Here is a 25,099-nt window from a genome sequence, read left to right on the forward strand (position 1 = left end):
TTTATGCTGACGTGATACTGTATCTGAAGACACTGATTTCTCATCCTTCTAAGATGTTTGGTGGGAAAGTGGCCACAATACCTCATCTATTACTGGATTAGCAGTGCAATTTTGTCCTTTAGATATCTCTGAGTGTAAAAGGATTGTATTCACTTTTATTTAAAAGTCATCTCACCTTGTTGCCATGTGTTGAATCTGCTAGTATCTTCAAATATATTTCATAAAACTGTGCTCAAGTTTTGCACTGGAAATTTATACTTATGTGGTGTTTTTAAAATAATTGAATTCAGGACTCCATTCCAGTTACATTTCACCATGTTAGATTTAACAATTTATAGGTATTATTATTTTATTCTTAATTAACCAGAGAACGAGCTGTCCCTCCCAACCTTGTATCAGGTCTGTTTGATGAGCATGCCTTTGGTATCTTCATAAATGTTCCTCATAAATGTTGTTTGTAAGATTTGAGTAGTTGAAAGACTGACTTAGCAAGGTTTGTTCTTGGAGATGTGGTCTTCTGGGAATCTTCTCCCATTTGCCCATCCCCCACCAAACAGCTCACAAAATATCTCTTCATTGGTGCTTCATGGAATCTTGCTGAGATCTGTTGTTTCGGAAATCTCTCTGCATCCTAACTTTTAGAAAAATCAGTTCAAGATTAGCCTCACTAGTTTTCTGGAGTCTCCGTTAAGTTATCTGCTTGAGGTTCTGCTCTTCCATCTGCATATTCTTTCATACCTTAGGAATTTAGTGAGTTTTGGGGCGCCTGGGTGGCTCAGTGGGTTAAGCCATGCCTTTGGCTCGGGTCGTGATCTCAGGGTCCTGGGATCGAGTCCCTCATTGGGCTCTCTGCTCAGTGGGAAGCCTGCTTCCCCCTCTCTCTCTCTCTCTGCCTGCCTCTCCATCTACTTGTGATTTCTCTCTGTCAAATAAATAAATAAAATCTTTAAAAAAAAAAAAAAAAAGAATTTAGTGAGCTTAGAAAACAGAACTCAAAGCGACCGAACTTAGTACCTTCATTTCTGAGAGAAGATCCCGAGGAGTTGTACAGGAAGAATGTCTCCAAATTCTAGCATTTTCTCTCACATTGCTATTTGCCCCTTACTCAAGCCATTTCCTTGCCAGTGTTACGTCCCTTTCTCTAGTTCTTCCTTATGTGACTACTCTGCCATCTCTTCTGCATACGCATATTAAATTTGATAACTGGCAGGGAGATTCTCCATTCCAGTGAGGTCAGTCCTAGTAAAAGAAAAACATTTCTTTCTTTCCTTTTCTTTTTTTTTGAAGAGAGGAGACCTGGGTTTGAATCTTGATTACCATTTCCCAGGCCTGAGACATGCATGAAGATGTTTGCACTCCTTTTCACTCAGTTTCCTAGCCTAAAAAATGAGGGCTTTATTAAGTGCCTCATTCTGTTGAATAACAAAAAGCACTTTGTTAAGCACCTGGTCCTCAGTGGCTTTACCTGACCTAGCAAAGCCCTGAGCCATAATACCTAGTTCTTTTTTCCTTTCATCCCTATTTGTGATGTCTCTGGGCACTAAAGTCATGCTGATTTCTTTGTCTACCTCTTTTCCTCCTCACAGGAATTTTTATTTTTTTTTTTGCAATGTGCTTACTTGCAGAAGTGAATGTTTTTAACATAATATTTAACTGTATTCCATTTAAAACCTCTGGCCTCTGTATGGTTATCTTTTTTTTTTTTTTTTAAGATTTTATTTATTTATTTGACAGAGATCACAAGTAGGCAGAGAGGCAGGCACAGAGAGAGAGAGAGAGAGAGGGAAGCAGGCTTCCTGCGGAACAGAAAGCCCGATGCGGGACTCGATCCCAGGACCCTGAGATCATGACCGGAGCCGAAGGAAGCAGCCCAAACCACTGAGCCACCCAGGCGCCCCTGTATGGTTATCTTTGAATCGCTAATATTGGGGAAATCTTTCCACTTATTTTCTCACTTGAAAATTTATGGTTCTAATAGATGGTTTAGACAGGCTGGGCAGTGAAGGGGTGGGTGAAACAGGTGAAGGTGTTTAAGAACATCCTTATTGTGATGAGCTCTGAGGAACACTGAGGTGTTGAATCGCTATATTGTACACCTGCAATGAATATAACGCTGTGTGGTAACTATCCTGGCATTAAAATTGAAAAATAAAGAAAAAGCAAAAGAAAACCTATGGTTCTTTCTCCAGCTTCTTAATTCATATAATTACAACATTATACTTCTTCTCCTCGGTTGCTGTTATTTATTTTGCATTCCCATAATTTCGATTGATGGCCCAGAAGTTTATTTTCTCCTTACTCTCATTTCTTTTCTGCGTGAATATAGCAAAGCGTTTCTCCTCAGCCTTATCTAAACTGTTTGATTAGCTGCTAATGTGCAAAATCATTAATGGGGAATTCAAACTGCTAAAATAAAGAACTGATGAATTCGGGCCCATAGGCCGCAGCTCAGCCTCTTTGGCTGAGTGCTTTTTTAGAGAAGCAAACAAAAATCAGCAGGGCTGCAGGCACCGTGTGAAATTTGCCGGGTATTATTATATCCTGCAAAAAGTTAAATGCAGTTGAAATAAAGAGCTCTCTGCAGCATACCATGCAGGGTTGCTGCTTGAGAACACTAAAGAAGCAGTTTTCCATAGCAACAGTGTATCCAGCTCTGTAATCTGACATCCGGTTATGAACTGTTCAGGGGTTACCTTTCTTTGAAAATTGCAGGAGTTTATAAACTACTTTATTTGGCAGATTTAGTGCGTGGGAGTTTGTGATTTTTTCCCATTTAAGAAAAAACATCAGTTGCTTTTATTACTTGCCCTGTGTCACTACCAAGGGCCAGTAGCCGGTTGTAGCAAGCCCCTGCTATCCCAAATGAAAAGGATTAGGACTGGTGAGCCCATCACCTGAGTGACTAGTCTTGATGTGGAGCAGGGCATGCTGAGGTCTGGCATGCTTCAGCTTCATCAGGATATACAATAGGTACCATCGCTCCTGTGCAACGCCACTATTATGAGCTGTCAGGAGCGGGTCCGAGCACTAGCAATATATCAAGTGCACAGCACGTGATAAGAATTACGAGGACTTGGTAACTGTCCATAATACTCCCAAGTGGGGGTGAAATAGAGAAGTAATATACTAATATGTTCCATGTCCAAGCAGGTAAACTGAAAGAATAAATGAAAATTTTAGGAAATGCAGAAAGGGAAAAGGAAATGCAAATATGGTCAGTGGATTTTTAGCGACGTCAATAAATACCCGGGTTATGATGTTGTGCTACAGTCGTGCAAAATGCTACCTTTGAGAAACTTCTCTGTTATTTCTTGCAACTGCATGTGAATCCACAATTATCTCAAAATTTCAGTTCAGAGAAAGAGGAAGCAGATTTTTGACTCCGTACAGGGAAAGCATAATTCCCATTATCTAGATTGCCATTGTGCCATTATAAAGCATTGCAGTGTTCTTGGAAAATGAGGAATATAGCATAAGCCTTAAAACAGAAAGTAAATGAGACTTATTACACACGAATGTGAACCTTATGGCGTCCTATGAGTCTTAGACATGGAGAACTTGAATGTTATCTGGTATCACAAACGTGTTGGCAAAAAAGTGAACATTAATGGTTGAATCCAGGGCCATTGTTTTCTAGAAGAATAGTTATGATGTTTTCTTAGTACAGAAATTCATATTGAAAATAGAGTTTCAGATATAGGATAAACTCTTTCAGTTTTCATCGTTTTAAAGAGTTACATCATATCTGCCTGTTATCAGTCTCCCATGATTTAATAAGACCTTGTATATTCTTACATTGGTTCTAATAAAGTTTCACATTTCAATTTAATAATGATCCCATGATTATCTTAATGAAATCTGCTTTGTCAATTTTGTTACTTCTGTATCATAGACTCAGATACTTTTTTTTTCCTAGGGACTGCTGTGTGGTTTTTACTACACATAATAGCATATGTAAACAGTATTACTTAAGTTTTAGGTTGACAAAGCTGAATCAATATTTTGTTTTCAATTGAATGCATCATTAATAAGAACTACTTCAGGGACTTATTGTTATCTTTCATGAAAAATGTTCCCAAAAGACTATAGCAGTCAAGAAGCTCAAATAATTGGGTGATGTGTATTTTTAATGGCCAGAGAATGTAATTTTGAAATTTTTATTCTTCTACTGGGACTCTGCATAAATTCCACAAAAATTGCAACCAACCAGTCAATAGGTATGTGACAGACTTGATCATTCTTTTGCCTTTCCAAATTGCAACTCTATCTCCATAAATATTTAATACTATTCAGAGTCTTCTTTTGTTTATACAATTGAACTACAAAATAATAATAGTTTTTTCCCCACAGGTTTGTCTGATTCTGTCAAGGAAATTCAATTACAGAAATATTCACTGATTATCCATTGACTTTGGCAAAATATAAATATTTATATTTTTATATAGACATACACATGCATATGACTGAACTATGTGCTGATCCAATTCTTTGTTTTTTAAAATATAAATTATTCTCTTGGTGTCCTGCACATTTATCTCTGTGTTACATAAGATTAGATTACAAGATTTTACCTTTGTCTCTTAGTTCTAATAATTTCCCAGACAGGACTCAAAATAAGTACAGTATCCATGATAATTGTCAGTTTAGGGAAATATATTACTAGCAATTCATATAGAAATATAAATGGAAAAAATATGTAAACATATACATTCATAATATTTTATAACCTGGGAGATACAGATTTAAAAAGCAGAAATTGTCATATTTTCTTTAGTTTTTATATTACTATATAGTAATCCATTTTGTACTTATAGAGTAGCTGTTTTATGGAAGTTTTATGTTTCTAAGCACTTTTTTATTTCAAGACTCACGGTTTATATTTTTTAATTTATATTTTGAGCATTTTGTCCTATATCCTTATAATATGTGTTTGCATGTTATGCCTATGGCAAATACAGTTGCAAACATATTTTTGATCACTACCCTTCCTGCTATCAAGTACACTTTCCTTATTACAATGTAAGATAAAATAAGTTATGCTTTCTTTTGTAGTTTGAAGGAAAATAGCTATTAAAATGTTTTTGAGGAGCTTTGAAAAAAAATAGTAGTATTTCTTTAACTCTCATGTGAATATGAGTCACCTGGGGATCTTGTGGAAGTATAGATTTCAGCTTTGATGGGTGTGAGACCTTGCATCTCCAGACTGTTCACATGTTGCTGACCACTCTGAGCAGCACGGTTCTACAGGCTGATGGTACATTTGTAATTATCATTATATATGCTGGTAGGGGGGTGTGTGTGTGTGTATACATATACAGAATCAAATAGAAATGTGAAAGACAACAAAGTTTAAGCTCTTCTCTTGATTCTGTATTTTGAATCTCAAGTGAATGGTCTGCATTTCTCAAGTTCATTGCCATTTCTCATTGCCTTGTTTTCCATTCTAATGTCTTTTTTTTTTTTTTCTTTTTAAGCTCTTTTGATAGCATGTTTGTTTACCAGCAAAGAGGACTCGGGCCAATTGAAGAAGACACTATTCTTGTCATAGATCCAAATAATGCTGCTGTACTCCAGTCCAGTGGAAAAAATCTGTGAGTGCAATTACTTCTGTTGTTGTTAAGGCTTGTACTACATGTATTCTGTTAAAGTGTGGCACTGGCTCTGGTCTTGGAAAGACTGTATGATCCGGTGCTGGTGAAAAGGCACAGCTTACAAAAGCAGGAGACTAAATGGGTCATCTCATCTTTCATTTTCTAAATAGGTGGTTCCAAACCCTGACTGAAATTAGAATCATCTGGGAAGGGGCGCCTGGGTGGCTCAGTGGGTTAAGCCGCTGCCTTCGGCTCAGGTCATGATCTCAGGGTCCTGGGATCGAGTCCCGCATCGGGCTCTCTGCTCAGCAGGGAGCCTGCTTCCTCCTCTCTCTCTGCCTGCCTCTCTTCCTACCTGTGATCTCTCTCTGTCAAATAAATGAATAAAATCTTTAAAAAAAAAAAAAAAAGAATCATCTGGGAAGCTTCAAAAACCCAGTTTGAGATTTAGGCAGGGACGGGGCCCAGGCATCAAAAGCTACTTACTTTTAAAGCTCCCAGGTGATTCTAACCGGTACTCAAACTTCATAGTGCCATTGACACACATGGCTAATGAAGTGAGTTCCTGGTCAGCTTAGATCTGAAGATTAAAAAAAATTTTTTTCACCATAAAAGCCACATAACCAAAATCAACATTAAGAAAAAAAGTCTTCTTTCTTCCCATCTCAAAGTGAAAACTAAACAAATATCATCGTTTAGCTTCCTTAGCATGCATAGGTAATTTGGCCTTGAAAGACTTATTATTTGGTCTTATTCCTAGATAACATTTGGCAACCAAAAAAAATTGGCTGATATTCACGGTCATTGAAGGGAAGGGGCACCTGCTTACAGAGTGTCCTCAACCATTTTAACCTGGCAGCTTCTGGAACGATACCCTGCTCCATCTGCTTAGGCACAGGAAAAGCCAGGGAGCCATCCATTCTGAGCGCAGCTGCTTATGAGGATGGGAATAATTAGATTTTTTTTATAGGATTCTAAGATGGCGGGTCAGGGGCCAAATCCTCATGGCGGCTCTACCACTTAGTGGGTTTGAGCCTGTCTCCTTGGTGCTATTCCCATGAATCAGAAGCATTCTCTTTCCAGAAAGGAATCAGAGGAAGACAGAGCAAGGGCTGCCAGATGAACCTGGCCAGCAGTGGGGTGTTCTGTGTTGAAAGCAAATCATAACCCCTACATCCAGTCACCAAAACACAGATCTAGTTCATTAGTCAAGCTCAGGGTGTTACATTCTTGACTCATGAAAAAAAAAAAAATCTGTGGTGTCCCCACCATGGTTGAGGCTAGAAGCTGACAAACAGCTTTTGTGGTTTGTTCGATGTCATTTGACTACAACCACATGAAGATGTTGCCCATGTGTTTGTTAATTCTAAGTTCCTTAAGCCTGTGAGCTTCTGCCTACACCAGCTTACGGTTAGTTCTCTTACCCCGATCATCCCAATTGATTTGTTAAAGTAAACTTCTCTATTGAATATCAGCTTACACCTTCCCTTTGCTTGGATGAACATTTCTGTTGGAAGTGGTTTCCTTTGGGTTTTACTATCTTGAGGAGGCGCTCTTAAAGCTTTGGAGTCCTATTTTTAATATTTTCTATTAACACAGCTTACATTACCTCGAAGTATATTTGAACTACTCAAACTATATAAATCCATGTATGTTTCTCTAGACAGTTTGCTTTATACAATTTCTAAATTATTAATATTTATAATCTTTGAACTTGTTCTTAAATTGATGTTATTTGTGTTGTTTAATATACCATATTTTGTGACAAATGTTTGTCACTGATTGTAGGCTTCATTTATAGCTTTTTCAAAGATTAAATAAATACCATTTAAGATATGTCAAAAGGAGGGGTGGAGGGGAAGGGGTAATGGGTGATGGATATTAAGGAAGACACGTGATGTGATGAGCCCTGGGTGTTACACATAATTGATGAATTTCTGAACTCTCCATCTGAAACTAATGATGTACTGTATGTTGGCTAATTGAATTTAAATTTAAAAAGTATATATATTTGTATATATATACAAGTATATATATTTGATGTATGATTTGATATATACATGTATATATACATACATGTATATATATATTTGAAAATATATATTTTTTCAAATATATATATAAATATAATATATCAAAAATAAAAAATTTATCAAAAGGAGGTTTCTATTACAGCAGGTATTTTCATTTAATTTATGTTGGGCTTTAGTAATACAGGTACACATTTATCAATTCATAAATTAATATTATCTTTACAGATGAATTAGCAAAAAAAAAATCTTCTCACGTATGCTTTGGGAGTAACTATATAATTAAAACCATTGTTTTTATTTTGCAGGTTTTATTTGCCCCATGGCTTGAGTGTAGATAAAGATGGAAATTACTGGGTCACAGACGTGGCTCTGCATCAGGTAACCTTCCGTTTGTCAGTGATTCAAATAGAACTTAATGGAGTTATGCTTCTGAATGGCTCTAGAGCTGTCTGGGTCGTTTTCTGTTACCCAGTAAGTTGGTTACAAGAACATGGAACTGCTACATCTGAAATTTTTCTTTTAGAACGCAGGAAAAGCTAATATGTAAATAATTCGGTCACCCTCCTATGCTGGGCCAGCAGGAAACTATGAGCCAGATGCAAGGCTTCACCGTAACAATTGTGTGGACTTCCCCACCCTCCTCGGCTCTCTACATTTCTTTCCTTTTCTGTGTTCCCAGGTCCTGGTTCTGTTTGATCACTTGTGTTTTTATCACTATGTTGTTGTTGTTGTTTTCCCTGAAACCACTTTAATCTTCTGTAAATCTAGGCAAAATCTTAGGTACAACCATGTTTATATATAAAACATGACATTTTTCTTGTTTTTAAGAGAAGTTCTGTGTCCTTCACAGAACAGCCATAAGGTCTTCGTCTCAAAAGGTGAGCTTTAATATCCATTTTATGAATAGGTGGCAAAGAAGTATGAATACTAGAGGGGAAACAAAAACCTGGAACTCAGAAGACATAACTATAAGAGTCTTCAAATATCATCTCAGTAAACATTTATTGCTTGTGTATTGAAGAGCATCGTACTATTAGCCAAAGAGAGACCAAAAAAAAGGTGATTTAGGGGGCGCCTGGGAGGCTCAGTTGGTTAAGCAACTGCCTTTGGCTCAGTTCATGATCCTGGAGTCCTGGGATCAAGTCCCACTTCGGGCTCAGTCTGCTTCTCCCTCTGACCCTCCCCCTTCTCATGCTCTCTGTCTCTCTCAAATAAATAAATAAAATCTTCAAAGAAAAAAGAAAGTGTGACTGGGTGGAACAGAACATCCATTCACCACTAACTACCTGGATGACCTTGAGCAGATCACTTAATCACTAAGGGCCTCACTTAAAGAATGGGGGCATCAGAGCAAATGATTTTTAGAGTCCCATCCAGCTCTACAGAGTATCTTCTTATAAGTAAATCTCTGGGAGCTTACACTCGAAGTGCCCGTGCAAGTGGCCTAAGTCAGGCAAGAGTGTACCCATAATAACCATACAAAACAGTTAAAACTTTTGTTCCTTGTTTAAAAAGGTGTTCAAACTGGATCCAAATAGTGAAGGCAGCCCGCTGTTAGTCCTGGGGAGGAGCATGCAACCAGGCAGTGACCAGAATCACTTTTGTCAGCCCACCGATGTGGCTGTGGACCCAGACACTGGAACCATCTATGTATCAGACGGTTACTGCAACAGTCGGATTGTGCAGTTTTCACCATCTGGAGAGTTCATCACACAGTGGGGAGAAGGTACTCAGTCTTGCTCTCTAATTGTTATTATTCGCCAGTAACACTAGGAACTAGTGACTGGCCACCCCTCACCTTCTTTCGGATGGAATTGGCCCCTGCAGTAGGAAAAGCAGGGCCTCTGTATGCATCCGGTTGGTAATTTTCATATATACCAATATATTGGTTGGTAATTTTCATATATACCAATAATATTCATATATACCAATATAATATATATATATTATATATATATATATATCCATACACACACACACACACACAGAGAGTTTTGTGAGAGGAAGAAAGAATGCTGCAACCCCCAAACTTTGTCCAAATAGGGAGAAAACCCCTAACGTGTTTATGGGTAAGAGATGTTATAGAATAAATGTATAAACCGCTTTACCTTATTTTCCCTCCGGGTCCCAGATATTTCACGGTTTACTACCATAGATTTGGAAAATTAGAAAACTTTAAAGTCAAACTTTGGGTGATGTTACACATTGTGTGTCTGAGGTTTTTCTTTGTTCTGTAGAGTCTTCCAGGAACAATCCGAAACCCGGCCAGTTCAGCGTTCCCCACAGCTTGGCTCTTATACCTCATCTGGGCCAGTTATGCGTGGCGGACAGGGAAAATGGCCGAATCCAGTGTTTTAAAACTGACACCAAAGAATTTGTGCGAGAGATTAAGCATGCATCATTTGGAAGAAATGTATTTGCAATTTCATATATACCAGGTACTTGATCTTTATTTTTTGTTTTTTGCCGTGCTGTATTCTATCCTTACAAATTATTTGTTGTATCATAATGTGCTCCTCTTACGAATTTTTTTTCTTATTAAGGGATAGAAGATGCTTTAAAGATCAGATCTTAAAACTATTTTAAAACTCTAAGTGCCTTGCAGATCATTTTCAACTCATGTGACCTTGTTCTTTTTACAAAAAAAAGAAAGCACTTGTAATGGATTCAAAAATTGTTCCCAAATATTGATTTTCATTTTTCCTTAATTTGGATCATTTGCTCTGGTTATTAAATGATTAATATTATTTCTTCACACATCCTCAACAGATGGTGTATGGTAAAAATCAGTACGGTATTCAAAATACTTGTGCTTCCCATTTTTAAAAAAAGCAGTGGCCAAGTTTTTTTTTCCTTTTTTAAGATAAATATGTAAAGTAAGTGAGGCTTATATTTAAATGCCAAGAGAAATGACCCATAAAATCTGGAATTTTTTTTCTCCTTTTCAAACTAGATTTTCTTGATTTGGAGAAAATCAGAAAAATAATATAAATTCATAAAATAAGCTCCATTTGATTCATATTATAAAATAACTTGCATAAGAATTTCTTTAAATCATGAATATCAAATAACTAAAAATATATTTCTAAAATATATATATAATTTTTATAATATATTTCATAAGTATATGTGTATCTCTATTAAAGTAGCATTGACTATTGGTGGTCCTCCCTATTTTATTTACATTTCTTATATTATTAAAGTTGCATAGTCTGCTGTCTTCCCAAACAGCTCCCAATATGTTTAGGAAATGGAGTAAAGAGACTCAGGTGACCAGATAAAGAGCAAGTTTGGCTTCCACTAGGAACAAGTAATAAAATAATAAAAGACTCTCATTAATGTCAGTGAAAAAGAAATTCTCATGTTTGTTTTTATTTCATATGTAAAGAATAAGTTTGACAAGACCATTCACTTAATAAGGAGGGTGATCAAATTCATAGTGAATAAAAATAAATCAAATATGAGGAAAAAAACATTAAGAGAGAATATGAGAGAGAATCTGGTTAAAATCAGAATCTAGGGACTCCTGGGTGGCTCAGTGGGTTAAAGCCTCTGCCTTCAACTTGGGTCATGATCCCAGAGTCCTGGGATCGAGCCCCGCATCGGGCTTTCTGCTTGGCGAGGAGCCTGCTTCCCTACTTCTCTCTCTCCCTGCCTCTCTGCCTACTTGTGATCTCTGTTTATCAAATAAATAAATAAAATCTTTAAAAAATAAAAAATAAAATCAAAATCTATGCAGAGACGTGTATTATAATTAGAATTCCCTCTACAATATTGTATAATAGTAATTAATGATGATAGTGTTGGGTTTTTCTTAGTATGATATGTTAAAGAACCTTTTCCTAAAATCATTTGAAAAAGGATAAAAAGATCTTTGATAACACTTTAGTGCGATGTATATTTTATTGTGTTTTAAGTCTTTAAAACACAATATTCAGTCATCCGAAGTGTTTAATTAACCCAAACATCACAGTTTCTATTGTTTTGTATAAACACTACTATAATAGGAAATATAATTTTACTACAAAAAGTATTCATGGAATTAATATTAAAAAGACGATCTAATTTTTTAATTGGAAAAAATAGGTCTTTGATAACCTGAAATATGCATCTCACATTTTCAAATTTCAATTGTTCAAAATCAGATTATTTGGTTTCTACGGTAACTTCACTTGCTGCCTTTGTGTATTTTTCTCTGATTCTCTTTGTAATGATAGCATATTGTACTTATTTTTTGGAAGATCTGATATCCCACAATGACTGACTTAAAGGTTATCCCTAGGATGTCTGTAATATCTGTATGTCTCTGTGTCTGTATCACTATCTGTGTATTCCTGATTTCTACTGGCTTCCTAAGTGGAAAAGGCCTTGCAGTTCATGGTTTTCCTATTATAAGGAGGTTATGTCTTAACTAACCTGTTTGCCCCTGTTCTTATTATTCAAGATATATTTGCTTAGTGTTTTATTTTCTACTTTCGTCTTCAATTATAGGGTCTAGGCTGACCACACAAAGTTAACTGTTTGTGTAATGTACATGCATGTACTTGAAAGCCAGTCCTCCTCCAGATTAACTGGATGTACTGTCACAGGTTTGCTCTTTGCGGTGAATGGGAAGCCTTTCTTTGGAGACCAAGAACCTGTCCAGGGATTTGTGATGAACTTTTCCAGTGGGGAAATCATAGATGTCTTCAAGCCAGTGCGCAAGGTACTCACATACACTGCCTAGGTGTCAGTTATCCTAAGAATAAACTAAAATATGAATCTTGGCATTCAATTTGTTCTTGAATGATATCTAAAAACTTTAAGGAGGTGTGATAACTTTCTTAGCTATGTTTTTAGGAGTTTTCTATTACTATGTTTTATTTAGAATAGATATCCTTGTCTGTTCTTAGATCAGTTTCTTCAGATGCGAAGTACCACTGTATGCGTTTCTAAGGTTCTTAGTAGACTTTACACACCAGAGCAGGTTGGAATTCACTGTAGTTTAAATTTTAAAAAAAAAAAAAAAAAGTCTTCTGCTTTCATCCAAGTAAGGAGGATATCACAGTATGTTCAATTGTGCTTTTGTAGCTCTCTTTGCTCCAACAGAAATCTTGTTTGCCTTTTGTATGCTGTTACCACATTGAACAACAAGACTTGAAAATAGCGGTTTCTGGAATTGAATATTTAAATTCTAAAGGCTTAGTTTAGACAGAGACTAAAAGTTAGTTTTAACTTCACAAATGCTTTACTGCTGCTTATTCCAATAGTGCTTTTTGCAAACACTCTGGTTCACTATGCCCATCGCCCTTCTGTCCCTTTAGTGTATTTTCTCTGCAATATGGCTGCCAGAATGGTCAGAATGTTCACATCTCCTGCCTGCATGCATTTGTGGCAGATCATTTTTAGAAAATCCAGCCTGCTGCAATGATGCAAATAAGAGTTATTTTTCAAAAAATGTCAAGATGTATACGGGTTTTCCTTGGATCAAAGTGCAACTGTCATTAAACACTGGACAAACTCTATCTCCATACTCATAACTCTGACAATAGGCTTTAAAATGCCAAGTTTGGGGGCGCCTGGGTGGCTCAGAGGGTTAAACCTCTGCCTTCGGCTCAGGTCATGATCTCAGGGTCTTGGGATCGAGCCCCACATCGGGCTCTCTGCTCAGCAGGGAGCCTGCTTCCCCCTCTCTCTCTGCCTCTCTGCCTACTTGTGGTCTCTGTCTGTCAAATAAATAAATAAAATCTTTTTAAAAAAATGCCAAGTTTGCTAGATTAAAAAAAAAACTTCAAAATGCCTTAATACTGGAAAATTTGTCCGTTCGAATACTGACACGTAGGCTGGGATTTATCTACTCAGTGTCAGGCACCATGCTAGATCCTGAGGGTATAATGGTGAACAGAACAGGACGGAGCCTACACAGCATCTCTCAAACGGAGTTTTAGCAAAAGTTACAGGATCTGAACTGAACCAAACTGAATCTGAACAAAAATTGCAGTACAGCTTCCCCTCTTTTTGTAAGTTTCTATTCATACACAATAAACAGGACTTTTCACTCTATTTCATCTGAAAAGCAGTGAGGAAAGAAATTCATTACATTGATCATATCTATTTTACTTCAGTAGTGTTTCAGATCTTTACTGATTATCTGATCTTCATTGTTTTGCCTCTTTGGGTTAACTTCCTCGTATCTATTGATACAATGACAGATTTAACTTTCATGTCTTCGCTTTGTATTAGTGCGGTATTTGCCTTGGCTTTTCTTTTAATGACAATATACTGTGTCAACCAGGACATTAACTTTTAATTCAAATATGCATCAAGAAAGCAAAACTGTGTGCTATTAAGCAGCTAAATTCTAAATGAGCTTTATTCTCATATGAACCGCCATGAATGAAAACCTCAGAAGGCATTATACCTAAACATTAGCATTCACCAGACATTCAACAATGAATAAGTCATAATATGTAAGTCAGTACAGCCCACTTATAAAGACAGTCTAATTGCAAGGTGAATTTGCTTTTCCTTTCAATACATAAGACTTGATAGTGCACCAAAATATAGAAATTTGTTTTGTGTTGACTCAGTAAACGAAAACCAGTCTATGAATCTCTCAGAATTGCCATTTAATTACATTATCATCACAAAGCTTAAATTGGGGTGAAGGAAATCATATGGTATATTGACTCCTATGTAAGAAGAGATTTCTACCTTCAAATGGAAAGTCAAGTTTTACATAATGTGTCTGCGCCTCTCTGTGTGCCTGTCTACCACTTACTCCCTGGGTACTTTAGTTCTCCCTCTTCTATTACATTCTTCAGAAAAGTTTATACGTATGAGCTCCGTTTTTATGTCAATGCAGGGAGGCTGAGACAATAGGACGATAAAGAGGATGGTTCTCATTCTCTCAGACGGTATCAAAAATGTATGAGGGCAAAAGATACATAGTTACCTCCCACTTTCTTCTCCCCATAATCACAAGAGAGGCTGTAGTCCCTAACAACTGCTTGCATACACATCCTTCACATCCTGGTTTTTTTTCTTCTTTCTTTCTTTTGCAAGGCAGCTCATAGGGAAGGGAATGATCCCTGCCCCTCCATCCCAAAAAGAAAAGAAAAAAAACCAGTAAGCCCAGATTCATGTTGTCTCTCCAGCCTTAACAATGGAGATTAAAATTTATAATATTTGACAGGATTCAAGCTCAAAGTTTCACATAAATACAATTATTTATCCAAAGCTAAAGAGTAAGAGCACAGCTGGATTTTATACAGGTCTGTAGACCCTAAAATGCGTTTAACCTTTTAATCCCCTGAGGGGCGCATTGGTATACCAAGGGATACGTTAAACTACGACATAACTTGGTGCAAATTCTTAGAGAACTATGTGACGTAATGTAAAATTTAAACATTATTTGGTGTTAAAACAACATAGTTATGATACTGAGAACACAAATCCCCTATGAATTTCTTTAAGGTTTTATTTATTTATTGAATACAGAGAGAGAGAGAGATCACAAGTAGGCAGAGCAGCAGGCAGAGAGGGAGGGGGAAGCAGGCTCCCTGCTGAACAGAGAGCCTCATGTGGGGCTTGATCCCAGGACCCTGAGATCATGACCTGAGCAGCAGAAGGCAGAGGCTTAATGCACCCAGGCCTCCCCTCCTATGAATTTTTAAGAAGAAGTATAAGATTTTGAGAGCAAGTTGCCCTGGGCTGTGTCACGAAATGCCCCAGGGCTTCTGGTGTCATTCTTCTTTCTCTTGTTAGTTTGACTTTGTTAGGGAGGGGTACCTAAACAGAAGAGAAAAGAAACCTCAGAAAAGTTTACAAATGACACAAAGGAGTAGAAAAGTTCATTAAAAATATTACAGTTGAATGCTTCTGACTGCAGTAGGAATAGAGGTCCCAAAGTCCTTTCCACTATCCTCCTCCTGAGCCCCCTAATGGCCACAGAATATTTCCAACAAAACCTGGGCTCCCTGGATCTGTTTGAGAGCCACAGGTAGAGGTTTATTGTTATTGTGGCCTTGCATTGATGACATATTGTGATTTATTTAAAGCAAAATCTTTGGCCAACGAATAATTCACACATTTCTCCCCCACCTTGTTCTATTATATTATTTTTCCTATTAAGAAATATGAAGCACTTTACAAGCATATGTTTTGCAAATTGGTTTCTAAGAACATATTTTGGTACAGAAGAGGAACTTCCTGTAATTTGCAAGCCTGTTGCCACCTTTTAGCTGAACCCAAAATGAAGATGAACATTTAATGACTGGCTTGTGAGATCAACAAGGCAACATTTTGTTTTCTGGCTTTCTGTTCTCAAGCACATTTGTCACAGCTCATTTGGTAGTATGAAGGAATGAGCCTCCTTGGCATGGCTGTCTCATTTTTCTTTTCTTTTTTTTTTTTATTAAGATTTTATTTATTTATTTGACACAGAGAGAGAGAGATCACAAGTAGGCAGAGGCAGGCAGAGAGAGAGGGGGAAGCAGGACCCCAGTTGAGCAGGGACCCTGATACAGGACTCAATCCTAGGACCCTGAGATCATGACCCAATCCGAAGGCAGAGGCCCAACCCACTGAGCCACCCAGATGCCCCTCATTGTTCTTTTCAATGTGACAAACTGTTGATGACTTTCAAAGAACAGTATCTCCACAGTGAGTATTCTGCCTCACCTAAAGGGAGCTAAGAACAGTAGTTTGCTTCATGAGTGCCCTTTGTAGTCAGCACACCAGAGTGGACAGGTGCTACCTCACAAGACTAGAGTCTGGATGTGCCTCCTGTTCATACACACTGGTCATATTTTTGAGAACTCAGACAGGCCGGTGAGCCTCAACAGTGAAAAAAAATCATCCATGTCCTGCCAATGGGTGGCCACCTGGCACCTTTGAAAGCTTCACGTGCCAGACAGAAATGGCAGCAGCACAACATTTTAAGGCTGCTCTTCCAAGAACTACTTTGGTGGCCTTTTGAAAGTCACAAAAAGTTCTCTCCTCTTATGTCCTAATGACTGAGATGGTGGTGATTTGAAATGGAAGAATGTCATGAAGAAAGACCTATTGAAACACTGAATATCTAAAATAGGTAAAAAAAGAAAAGAAAAGAAAAAGCCCAAGATGTACTTGGTGGTAACACTCAATTTGTTTCCTCTTGCTGACTGAAAACACTGCAAGCCCTGGTGTCAGAGAAAAGAATCCCTACACCGCTACATGTCTCTGGTATGCACTTCAGAAGTAGTCTGAATGCCCGAATCTTTGAAGTGACTCTTCTCATCAGAAATGTATAAGTAGTTTTTCAGGAAGCGTATGATAGCTTGATGGGAATAATAACAAAAATTAAGGCTCCATCATTTTTTTTTTTTACTTGTGTAGATTAAAACAGGCAAATGTGATAGTGATTAAAAGAAAAAAGAGGGCGCCTGGGTGGCTCAGTGGGTTAAGCCACTGCCTTCGGCTCAGGTCATGATCTCAGGGTCCTGGGATCGAGTCCCGCATCAGGCTCTCTGCTCAGCAGGGAGCCTGCTTCCCTCTCTCTCTCTCTCTCTGCCTGCCTCTCCATCTACTTGTGATTTCTCTCTGTCAAATAAATAAATAAAATCTTTAACAAAAAAAAAGAAAAGAAAAAAGAAAAAAGAAACATGAAGGCAAAAGTACAAATAAATAGGTAGCTAATGGAACACCGAGTAAACAAAACTGGAAAACAGTAATTTCATAAATGTTCACTTTTAAAAGACTTGAAAGTCAGTGCTGAGTCTGACTTCGCATTTTCCAGTGGATAGAATTATACGTCATGGAGTCGATGCCCAATGAGTGAGTGAATGTCTCTTCCTGGCCTAAAGGGATCTGGATGGAATTATAGTTTGTTTGATTTGTTTAACAGGCTTATTGTTTTATTGTGTGCTTTGCTTTGTTTTCCCACCTTTTCCCAAAGAATTCAAGGAGAGGCTCACCCCCCTCGTATGTGCTTCTTCTCTCGGCAGCACTTTGACATGCCTCACGATATTGCTGCGTCCGGAGACGGGACCGTGTACGTTGGAGACGCTCACACCAACACCGTCTGGAAGTTCACCTTGACTGAAAGTATGGTGTTGACAGTATTCCTGTCCATATCTTCCCTCAGCTTTTTTTTTTGTTTTTCCCAACGATTTTATTTATTTGACACAGATCGCAAGTATGCAGAGAGGCAGGCAGAGAGAGAGAGAGGAAGAGAAGCAGGCGTCCTGCTGAGCAGAGAGCCAGATGTGGGGCTCGATCCCAGGACCCTGATCCTCATAACCTGAGCCGAAGTCAGAGGCTTAACCCACTGAGCCACCCAGGCACCGCTTCCCTCAGCTTTATTGCCTCCGAGCATGTGGAAAAAAATATTTGCATTTCCTTCTCTTTTTTCTGATAGGAGTGGGAAATCAAACTATAATTGGCAGTTGTTAAAAGACCTGTTCAGTTTCATTTCAGGGATTAAATTAATTTTTAAAAAGTAGAGAGAAACAGCTTCCCCCCGCCCCCACCTGGCAGTTATCCCCTTGTTTCCACAGATACTCCACAGGAAATTCTTGATGCCTGGAGTAATGTCTGTTATGTTGAAAGCCAGCGTTAATTCCAACTTTGTTCCAGAGGGAAATGATGGCTTTGGCAAAGCAGAAGGGCTGATTGGCTTCCATGCTGGTATCACTTCCCATGTGGCTCTTCAGCTCTGAGTAGCTGCTGAGCATCGAGGAGGGCCAACCTCGGTGTCAGACACAGATTACCCCAAGCAGGAAGCACTCTGTGTTTTCCCTTTAGACTGCAGCTTGTTCAAAATACCAAACTTATTTCATGTAACTCAGAAGTATGTCTGGGGACAGAAGAGCGTCTCTCTTGGGACCAAGCCAGCTAGTTTGGGGATTTTCTAATTGCAATTTGGACATTATTTTTAATTCTTGCAAAAGTATTCTAACCTACCCTCTGATACTGTACTAAAAAAAATACGCTTTCTAGATTCAACCATAATAAATGCTTAATGGGCCACAAAACCCAAAGTCCAGAGATGCTTTTAAAATATGGCAGAGTCAAACCATAGGAGAAGATGGAGTTAAGGAAAGGAATGGTAAATCTGAGGTGTCAGGAGCAGCAGCAGGCAATTTTAGATAGAGAAATAATAAGGACATTTGGAATTGATGACAATAAATACTAATTATAAAAAGGGAAAGTAAAAGTTACAGCAAAGAAAAAAATGTAAGTTTTAACAAAGAAAAGTAAAATCAGGAGCCCAAAAAACTTTAATCAGATATCACACAGATCTTCGAGTCCAAGTAAATTTGGTAACTGCGATTTTCACAATTGTCCTTTGAGTGGCTTTTGCCATTATGTAATAAGGACCCGGTTAAGGTCAAGTGCACAGAAGTATGCGTGGCCTATTCCACTCCAGCAATAGCTTCCCGTTCCCCATGCAAGTGCAGCCTTCCCCCAACTACCTCCTCAAAGAGGAACCAGAGGGTATAGGCAGACAGGAAAGCAAAGAGAGGGATGGACAATTCCCAATTCCAAGACTGAGCCCAGGTTTTTAAGAATTAAAAAAATGACTAACTTTCAAGCTAGAAAAGACCTCAGAAATCTATCCTGCACCTTCATTTCACAGGAAGCAAGGTGATACTTAAACTCACTAAGATTCTGATCTAAGGCTCTTGAGACCACCCTCGTGCTCTGTACTCAACAGAGATGCATATCCAAGTCCAATGGGGAGGACTTTCATAACACACATGGCCAGACCCTACACAAGATCTATAGAAAGAAGAGGAGGGATAAAAAGTGTATATTTTGGAAAGGCTTCCCACGCTGAGAAGTGCTGCAGTATAGCATTCAGCTTTGAAAGAGAAGAACCCTCTGTGTAATCCAAAATGCACCTGAATAATAAATCTGAGAAATAGTACTTCTAGAACAGTAAGACTGCCATCAGAGGCTACACGAATGTCTCCTGTATTTGCATTCTGGTATTTAACTAGTCAAGTCTATTTATGGGAGCTAGAAGACTGGTGATCAAACATGGCAGAATTAGTAAGCAGCCTAGATGTCCACATGAAAACAGAACCACTTGATATTTCAGAAATAATACATTATCATGAAGTCCACAAGGACAACCTCACTTTAAATATGAAGAGTTTAGAAATAGTTCAGTTTTCGCTAGGAGATTTTATCCAGGATTCATGGGCCTGGCACTTAATCAGTGGTTTGTCTTAAACTCTTTTGTAATATGATAATGGCTTTGATGAATTAAGGAAATATTTTCCACTGAGCAAAATTAATGTCAGAAATAAGTTTTCTAGGGTTTTTTTTTTTTTTTTGGACATTCTGATTTTCTTTTTCCTCTGCTGTGCTGTTACAGAAATGGAACATCGATCAGTTAAAAAGGCTGGCATTGAGGTCCAGGAAACCAAAGGTTGGTCTGTTATGACTCTGAAACCCAAGCTATTTGTGCTGAATTCTTCTATGACTCTCACTGCAATTAAAAAATGACCAGACTAAAAATATAATATAATCTGGTAAATCTTCCATAACTTCTACTGTGTACTGAGCCTTTAAACCTGCATGTTGCCACTGTTTCCTCTGATAAATGGAGTGTTGATAATGAGCTCAGATTCACTGATTTCAGATGATAGAAAGTGATTCTGTAACAAGTGGACCAGAGACTTCAGGGAGAAAAAAAGGAAGTCAGTCACTTTAAGAAGTACGTTAACCTCAGGCAAGCGGAAAAATACCATCCAGTATACTGGAAAAGGCCTTCCCTAATGGGCTCTAGTCTAAATGAGTGAGTTTCTGAGCTAGGGGCCTGAAAAGATGAGCTGCTCCCTAAGCTCCAATCTAAGTACCACTTTCCCCCAACATTTACTGAGGGCCATCTAAGTACAGGGCACTATAATGGGCTTGAGGGAAATGAAGCTGGGCCTGACTTCAAGAGACTTATAACCTATAAGGAGTGTGTGTGTGTGTGTGTGTGTGTGTGTATGTGTGTGTGTGTTCATACCTGTGGATATATACAAATAAGTATAACTTTAGTATATACTGTCAGGAACAGGAAATGGAATTTAGCCACTGGTAAGCAATCGCTGGCTTCCCAGTAGAACTGTTTTCTCCCTTTCCAAGGATCAGTTTATATTTGTACATGTTCTCCTATCTGCAGGGTTTTGACCTGGTCATGTGAAATTAAGAACTCACTAAAAGCGCTCCTAATGTTTAAGTAGCAAAGTGATTCCATTATTAGTTGCTTTACAAATGATCCACCTACATATTCAGACCTAACCCTAGGCTTACTTGTTTTCCTTTCTCGTGAAAGCAGGTGGAAAGAGATGCAGAGAGGCAAGAACCAAGAGGGAGTTTAGGGATTTTATGTAGGCAGATAAGAGAATATAGCCTGCTTAAGGTTGAGAGAGGTAAGATAATACAAACAATAGTATTGTTTGGCACTTGCAGAGATTCCCAGGTAACTCTATTAAGTGACATTCATACCACACCCATAGCAAAGAGTACCCAATCCTCTATTTTTCTGTAATCGTTACATATAGAATTATTGGTGAGTTGTTTGTTCTCAAATCAAGATATTATTATTAGTAAGCGCTATCACTTATGGAGCACAAAAAATGAGCTATACAAGAATTACTAAATTAACTCCTTACACCAACCGTATGATAATTGCTATTATCCCCATTTTATGTATAAGGAAATTGAAGATCAGAATTACTATTGAGATAGTAAGTGGCAAAGCCAGACTTTAAATCACAGTTTGTTTGGCACCGAAGCCTGTGCTCTTAACCACTGTTCTTATGCTACTCAGGAGAGATGAATACCACCAGTTCATTTACCATAAGTTCTTCCCAGAGCTACAGATTGGGGATGGTTGAAGTTTATTCTGAGATCTCTGGGATTTCAGAGTGGCCTCAAACCATTTCTGTTTAAACAAATCCCACTAACAAAAAAGAATCTTAGATTATAATGCATGACTTGTTGAGAACAGCTCAACCACATTGACCTCTTTTTGCCTGGCCAATAATGAAGGATGAACAGGGTTCTCCCCAGGCCATTTCCTCTATCCTCACTCATTGCACATCGGTGACTGCGTTTGGTCAGAAAACCTCCCAGCCTTGTGGAAGAACACAGGAGTTCAAATAGTAAATGTTCTTGAAGTATCTTGTTATGACAGTCCCATTTTAATAACTAGGAATATCCAGATGCAAATGGTTTGTTCCAGTCCTCTTTGAACCCATATGACTCTCATTAAGTCTTTCTTTTTTTAAGATGATTTTCTTGTTACAGAAAGGAATAAAAATCTTGCTAAATCCCCAAAATTTTGTCTTTTATCAAAATCTGGAAGCTTAACTTAAACCACTTCTTACAAAAGAGAGGGACAAACATCCCAGATTGAACAGCCTTATAAATTTCCAACTTTGAGCAACCTCTCATGACACTTGCCTCCACTGTGAATGGTCACAGAACTGATGAATCATAACAGTGTTTTGGAACCAGTGTTGTGTTCACAAGGAGGTGCAGGGATAAGAGAACTTGTGATGATCAAAAACTTAGGAAAAGGATTTTCAAATGAAGTTGCTAGGGACCAACCGCTATGCCAATGTCCCACCAAAATCATAGCCTTCCCTCCTCCCTCCCCAAAATAAAAGATGATGATGGTGAATCAGTCTCAATAAAACAAAAAGAAACTCCCTAGTGCAGTTAGTATCTTAGGCCTTAGAGAATAACACATTATAAGGGAAGCACATGGCATTAAAGGAAAAAAAAGAGAGAGAGGAAGGAGGGAGGGAAGAAAAGAAGGAATGAAGGAGAAAGTAATCTCATTGGTGCCATATGCACTTTCCCTGTTACTGGCTAGTAGGCCATCTAAGATCTTCAGCCTTCAGTTCTGTCTGTAATGAACTGGGTAGTAATTGCTGGGTTCGTGTATTAAGAATGTCTCTCCTTTACTGTCTGAGTTATTCGAATTCCCACTGGTCTCTGGACTTCTCCCCCTCTCTCCAGGGGAAAAGGGAAAGAAATAGGCCCATGCCTCTATGTGTGAGCTCACATAAGAATACACCTAGCTTCCCTGTCTAAATTCAGTGCTTAAAGAAGGAAAAAAAAAAAAAAACCCAACTTCCTATACATCTGCTTTTCAAAATTATATTTATTTCCAAGTATCTATAAGGATACCAGAAGAGCTTGTTTGAAGACATTGTTTTCAGTGGAATACGGCTGGCATCTTAGATGATAGAAAACGTCATATAAGGAACTCTCTAACTTCCAGAAGCCCCAGGTTCTAGCCAATGTTAGAGCTTCTTCACTGTTCCTTCATCAGGGATGCTCCAAATTAAAGAATTTAATTTTTAATTAAAGAATTTTTTTAAAAGATTTATTTATTTATTTGACATACAGAAATCATAAGGAGGCAGAGAGGCAGGCAGAGAAAGAGGAGGAAGCAGGCTCCCCACTGAGCAGAGAGCCCGATGCAGGGCTTGATCCCAGGACCCTGGGATCAGGACCCGAGCCGAAGGCAGAGGCTTTAACCCACTGAGCCACCCAGGCGCCCCTAATTAAAGAATTTTTAAAGAATTTCAGATAAGAGAAAAAGTGGAAGAATTTTGAATTATTAATGCTTTGAGTGAAATTCCTAGAATCGTAAATCATAACTATTTGTCAGACTTTTTACTCCACTTATAAAGGTTCCTGAGAAAGAACAACAATATTGCTTTTTTTTTTTTTTTTAAGACTGGGAAATTTAAACGTTTTACCCTCTTTCTTTAAAATGTAGAGTATCTTTGAAAAATCTAAGTGTACTTCGGTGGGTTTCAAAAGTGAGAATGTTCAAGCATTTTTAGTAGATGACACTTAGAGAACCAGGAGTGTCGGAATCGAGAATTTCTAAAGTGCAGAGTGTGTACCTTAGCAAGTTCATTACCGCTTACCGCCTTCTCAGTACGCTCTCTGTGAATGCTAAACCAATTCCGTTAGTTAGTCTGCCACCTGCTTCCTAGTTCTTGTTTCCTTTTACTGGAGCCCAGTCCTAGCTCTGCCTCCTAAAGGAAACTAGATATCCTCTGGTACAGCCATTGTCTTTGGTGTAGGTAAACCATGAATGACAAAAATGCTGTAATTCCTCTGGTGATAGTCACCTTCCTGTAGAAACAAATCCTTTCAAGACAATGAGTTTTTTACTACCAAGCTACACCTTTGTTCTATTTTTTAATCCTATCCTCTATTTATTGTTACTTTCCTACAGAAGTATAGAAGGAGCTTAAATAAAACAGAACAATTTGTATGTCTCTTCCACAGTAATGAAGAAAAAGACACAACAGTTCGTGGGTAGGGAGAGTGAGAATCAAACTTAACATTCCTCTTGGAAACAGCTCTAGACAGGTTAAATGTAAGCCTTCTAAACCTATAAACCAATCCCTTTCCTTCTCTCCTGCTGAAGTTTCAAGAGCCACGCCAGTGGACACAGAAGAGAAATAATGGTTTGCCCTTCACCATAGTGTGGGAAAGGAAATGAGAGCTATGAAGCCACTGTAAAATGGTGATACTAACAGTGCCTACTTATAGGCTTGGTGTAATGATTAAATGAGAATATTGCCTGAAACCGTGCAAGTGCTCAGGAGATATCATTGAGACCATGACGGAACAACATGGAAGTAAAAACGGGGATCTGCCGTATGTGTGCGTCACAAATTGTGTTTATAGTGTCTTGAGTAGTTTGAGAAATGCTTCCTTGGAGAAATGTCCAGGAAGTGGACATTTCTAATGATAAACATTAACCCAAGATGCTCTGAGAGTGTTAAACCACCTATTCCTGTCACTTGGTCAGAAGTTCCCTGAGGCCATGTGATACACTCTGTATCGTAGGGCAGAAGGGCACACCGAAAAACTGAACTTCCAGAAATCTTGTGAGCCTTTGGGCAAACATGTGGTTGTAACTGTTGGCCTTGCACACTATGGTTTTTGTACAAGTACACGTATGTGCTTTGGGAGGGCAAGAACATCGCAAGGCTCAACCTCATTTTCAAGTCAGTAGTTATTAAAATCCCTGAAGCAGCTTATATGGTCATTGTATCAGTTCCCAAAAAGCACTTTAGGCCCAATATCTGCCCAATGCTGATCAATATCAGAGAATTGTTCTATAAACTATTTTCATCAATAGCAATAGGATGTACCATACATCTGTGTGCCCTCATGACTTGCTGGAAACTGTATAAAAGAAACTGAAAAGTTTATTTTTCCAGTTTGTAATCCTAGAGTTAATGTGTGCAACTATGCATGTGATATATCAGTAATTCATTGAACATTAACAAGATTCAAAAACTTAAGAGTCAAGGAAAGAGATTTCTTAAGCACCTTTTCTAAGATAAGCATTGACACTCAACAGTTTTACGAAGGAGGTGTTTTTGTATCGTCACAGTTCTACAGATGAGGTTGAGAAGGCCCAGACCATTTAAGTAACTTGCCCAAAGTTACACAGCTAGTTCTGTAGGCGAACTG

The 25,099-nt window shown here is 38.2% G+C and overlaps 1 protein-coding gene across 20 annotated transcripts in view; it reads left to right on the forward strand.

The window, feature by feature from the left end:
• Positions 1-25,099, forward strand: part of PAM (peptidylglycine alpha-amidating monooxygenase) — a 155,155-nt gene that overhangs the window by 124,571 nt on the left and 5,485 nt on the right. For 19 of the 20 annotated variants that reach the window (XM_059175563.1, XM_059175564.1, XM_059175565.1 and 16 more), the window contains 7 exons: positions 5,475-5,591; positions 7,930-8,002; positions 9,140-9,350; positions 9,862-10,062; positions 12,214-12,329; positions 17,590-17,689; positions 19,968-20,021. In XM_059175563.1, the coding sequence (XP_059031546.1) occupies positions 5,475-5,591; positions 7,930-8,002; positions 9,140-9,350; positions 9,862-10,062; positions 12,214-12,329; positions 17,590-17,689; positions 19,968-20,021 (872 nt within the window). The remainder of the gene's footprint in view (positions 1-5,474; positions 5,592-7,929; positions 8,003-9,139; positions 9,351-9,861; positions 10,063-12,213; positions 12,330-17,589; positions 17,690-19,967; positions 20,022-25,099) is intronic. The other variant, XM_059175575.1, reaches the window with a different exon arrangement.

Source organism: Mustela lutreola, chromosome 5 (assembly GCF_030435805.1).
Source record: "Mustela lutreola isolate mMusLut2 chromosome 5, mMusLut2.pri, whole genome shotgun sequence".
Classification (NCBI taxonomy): Eukaryota; Metazoa; Chordata; class Mammalia; order Carnivora; family Mustelidae; genus Mustela; species Mustela lutreola.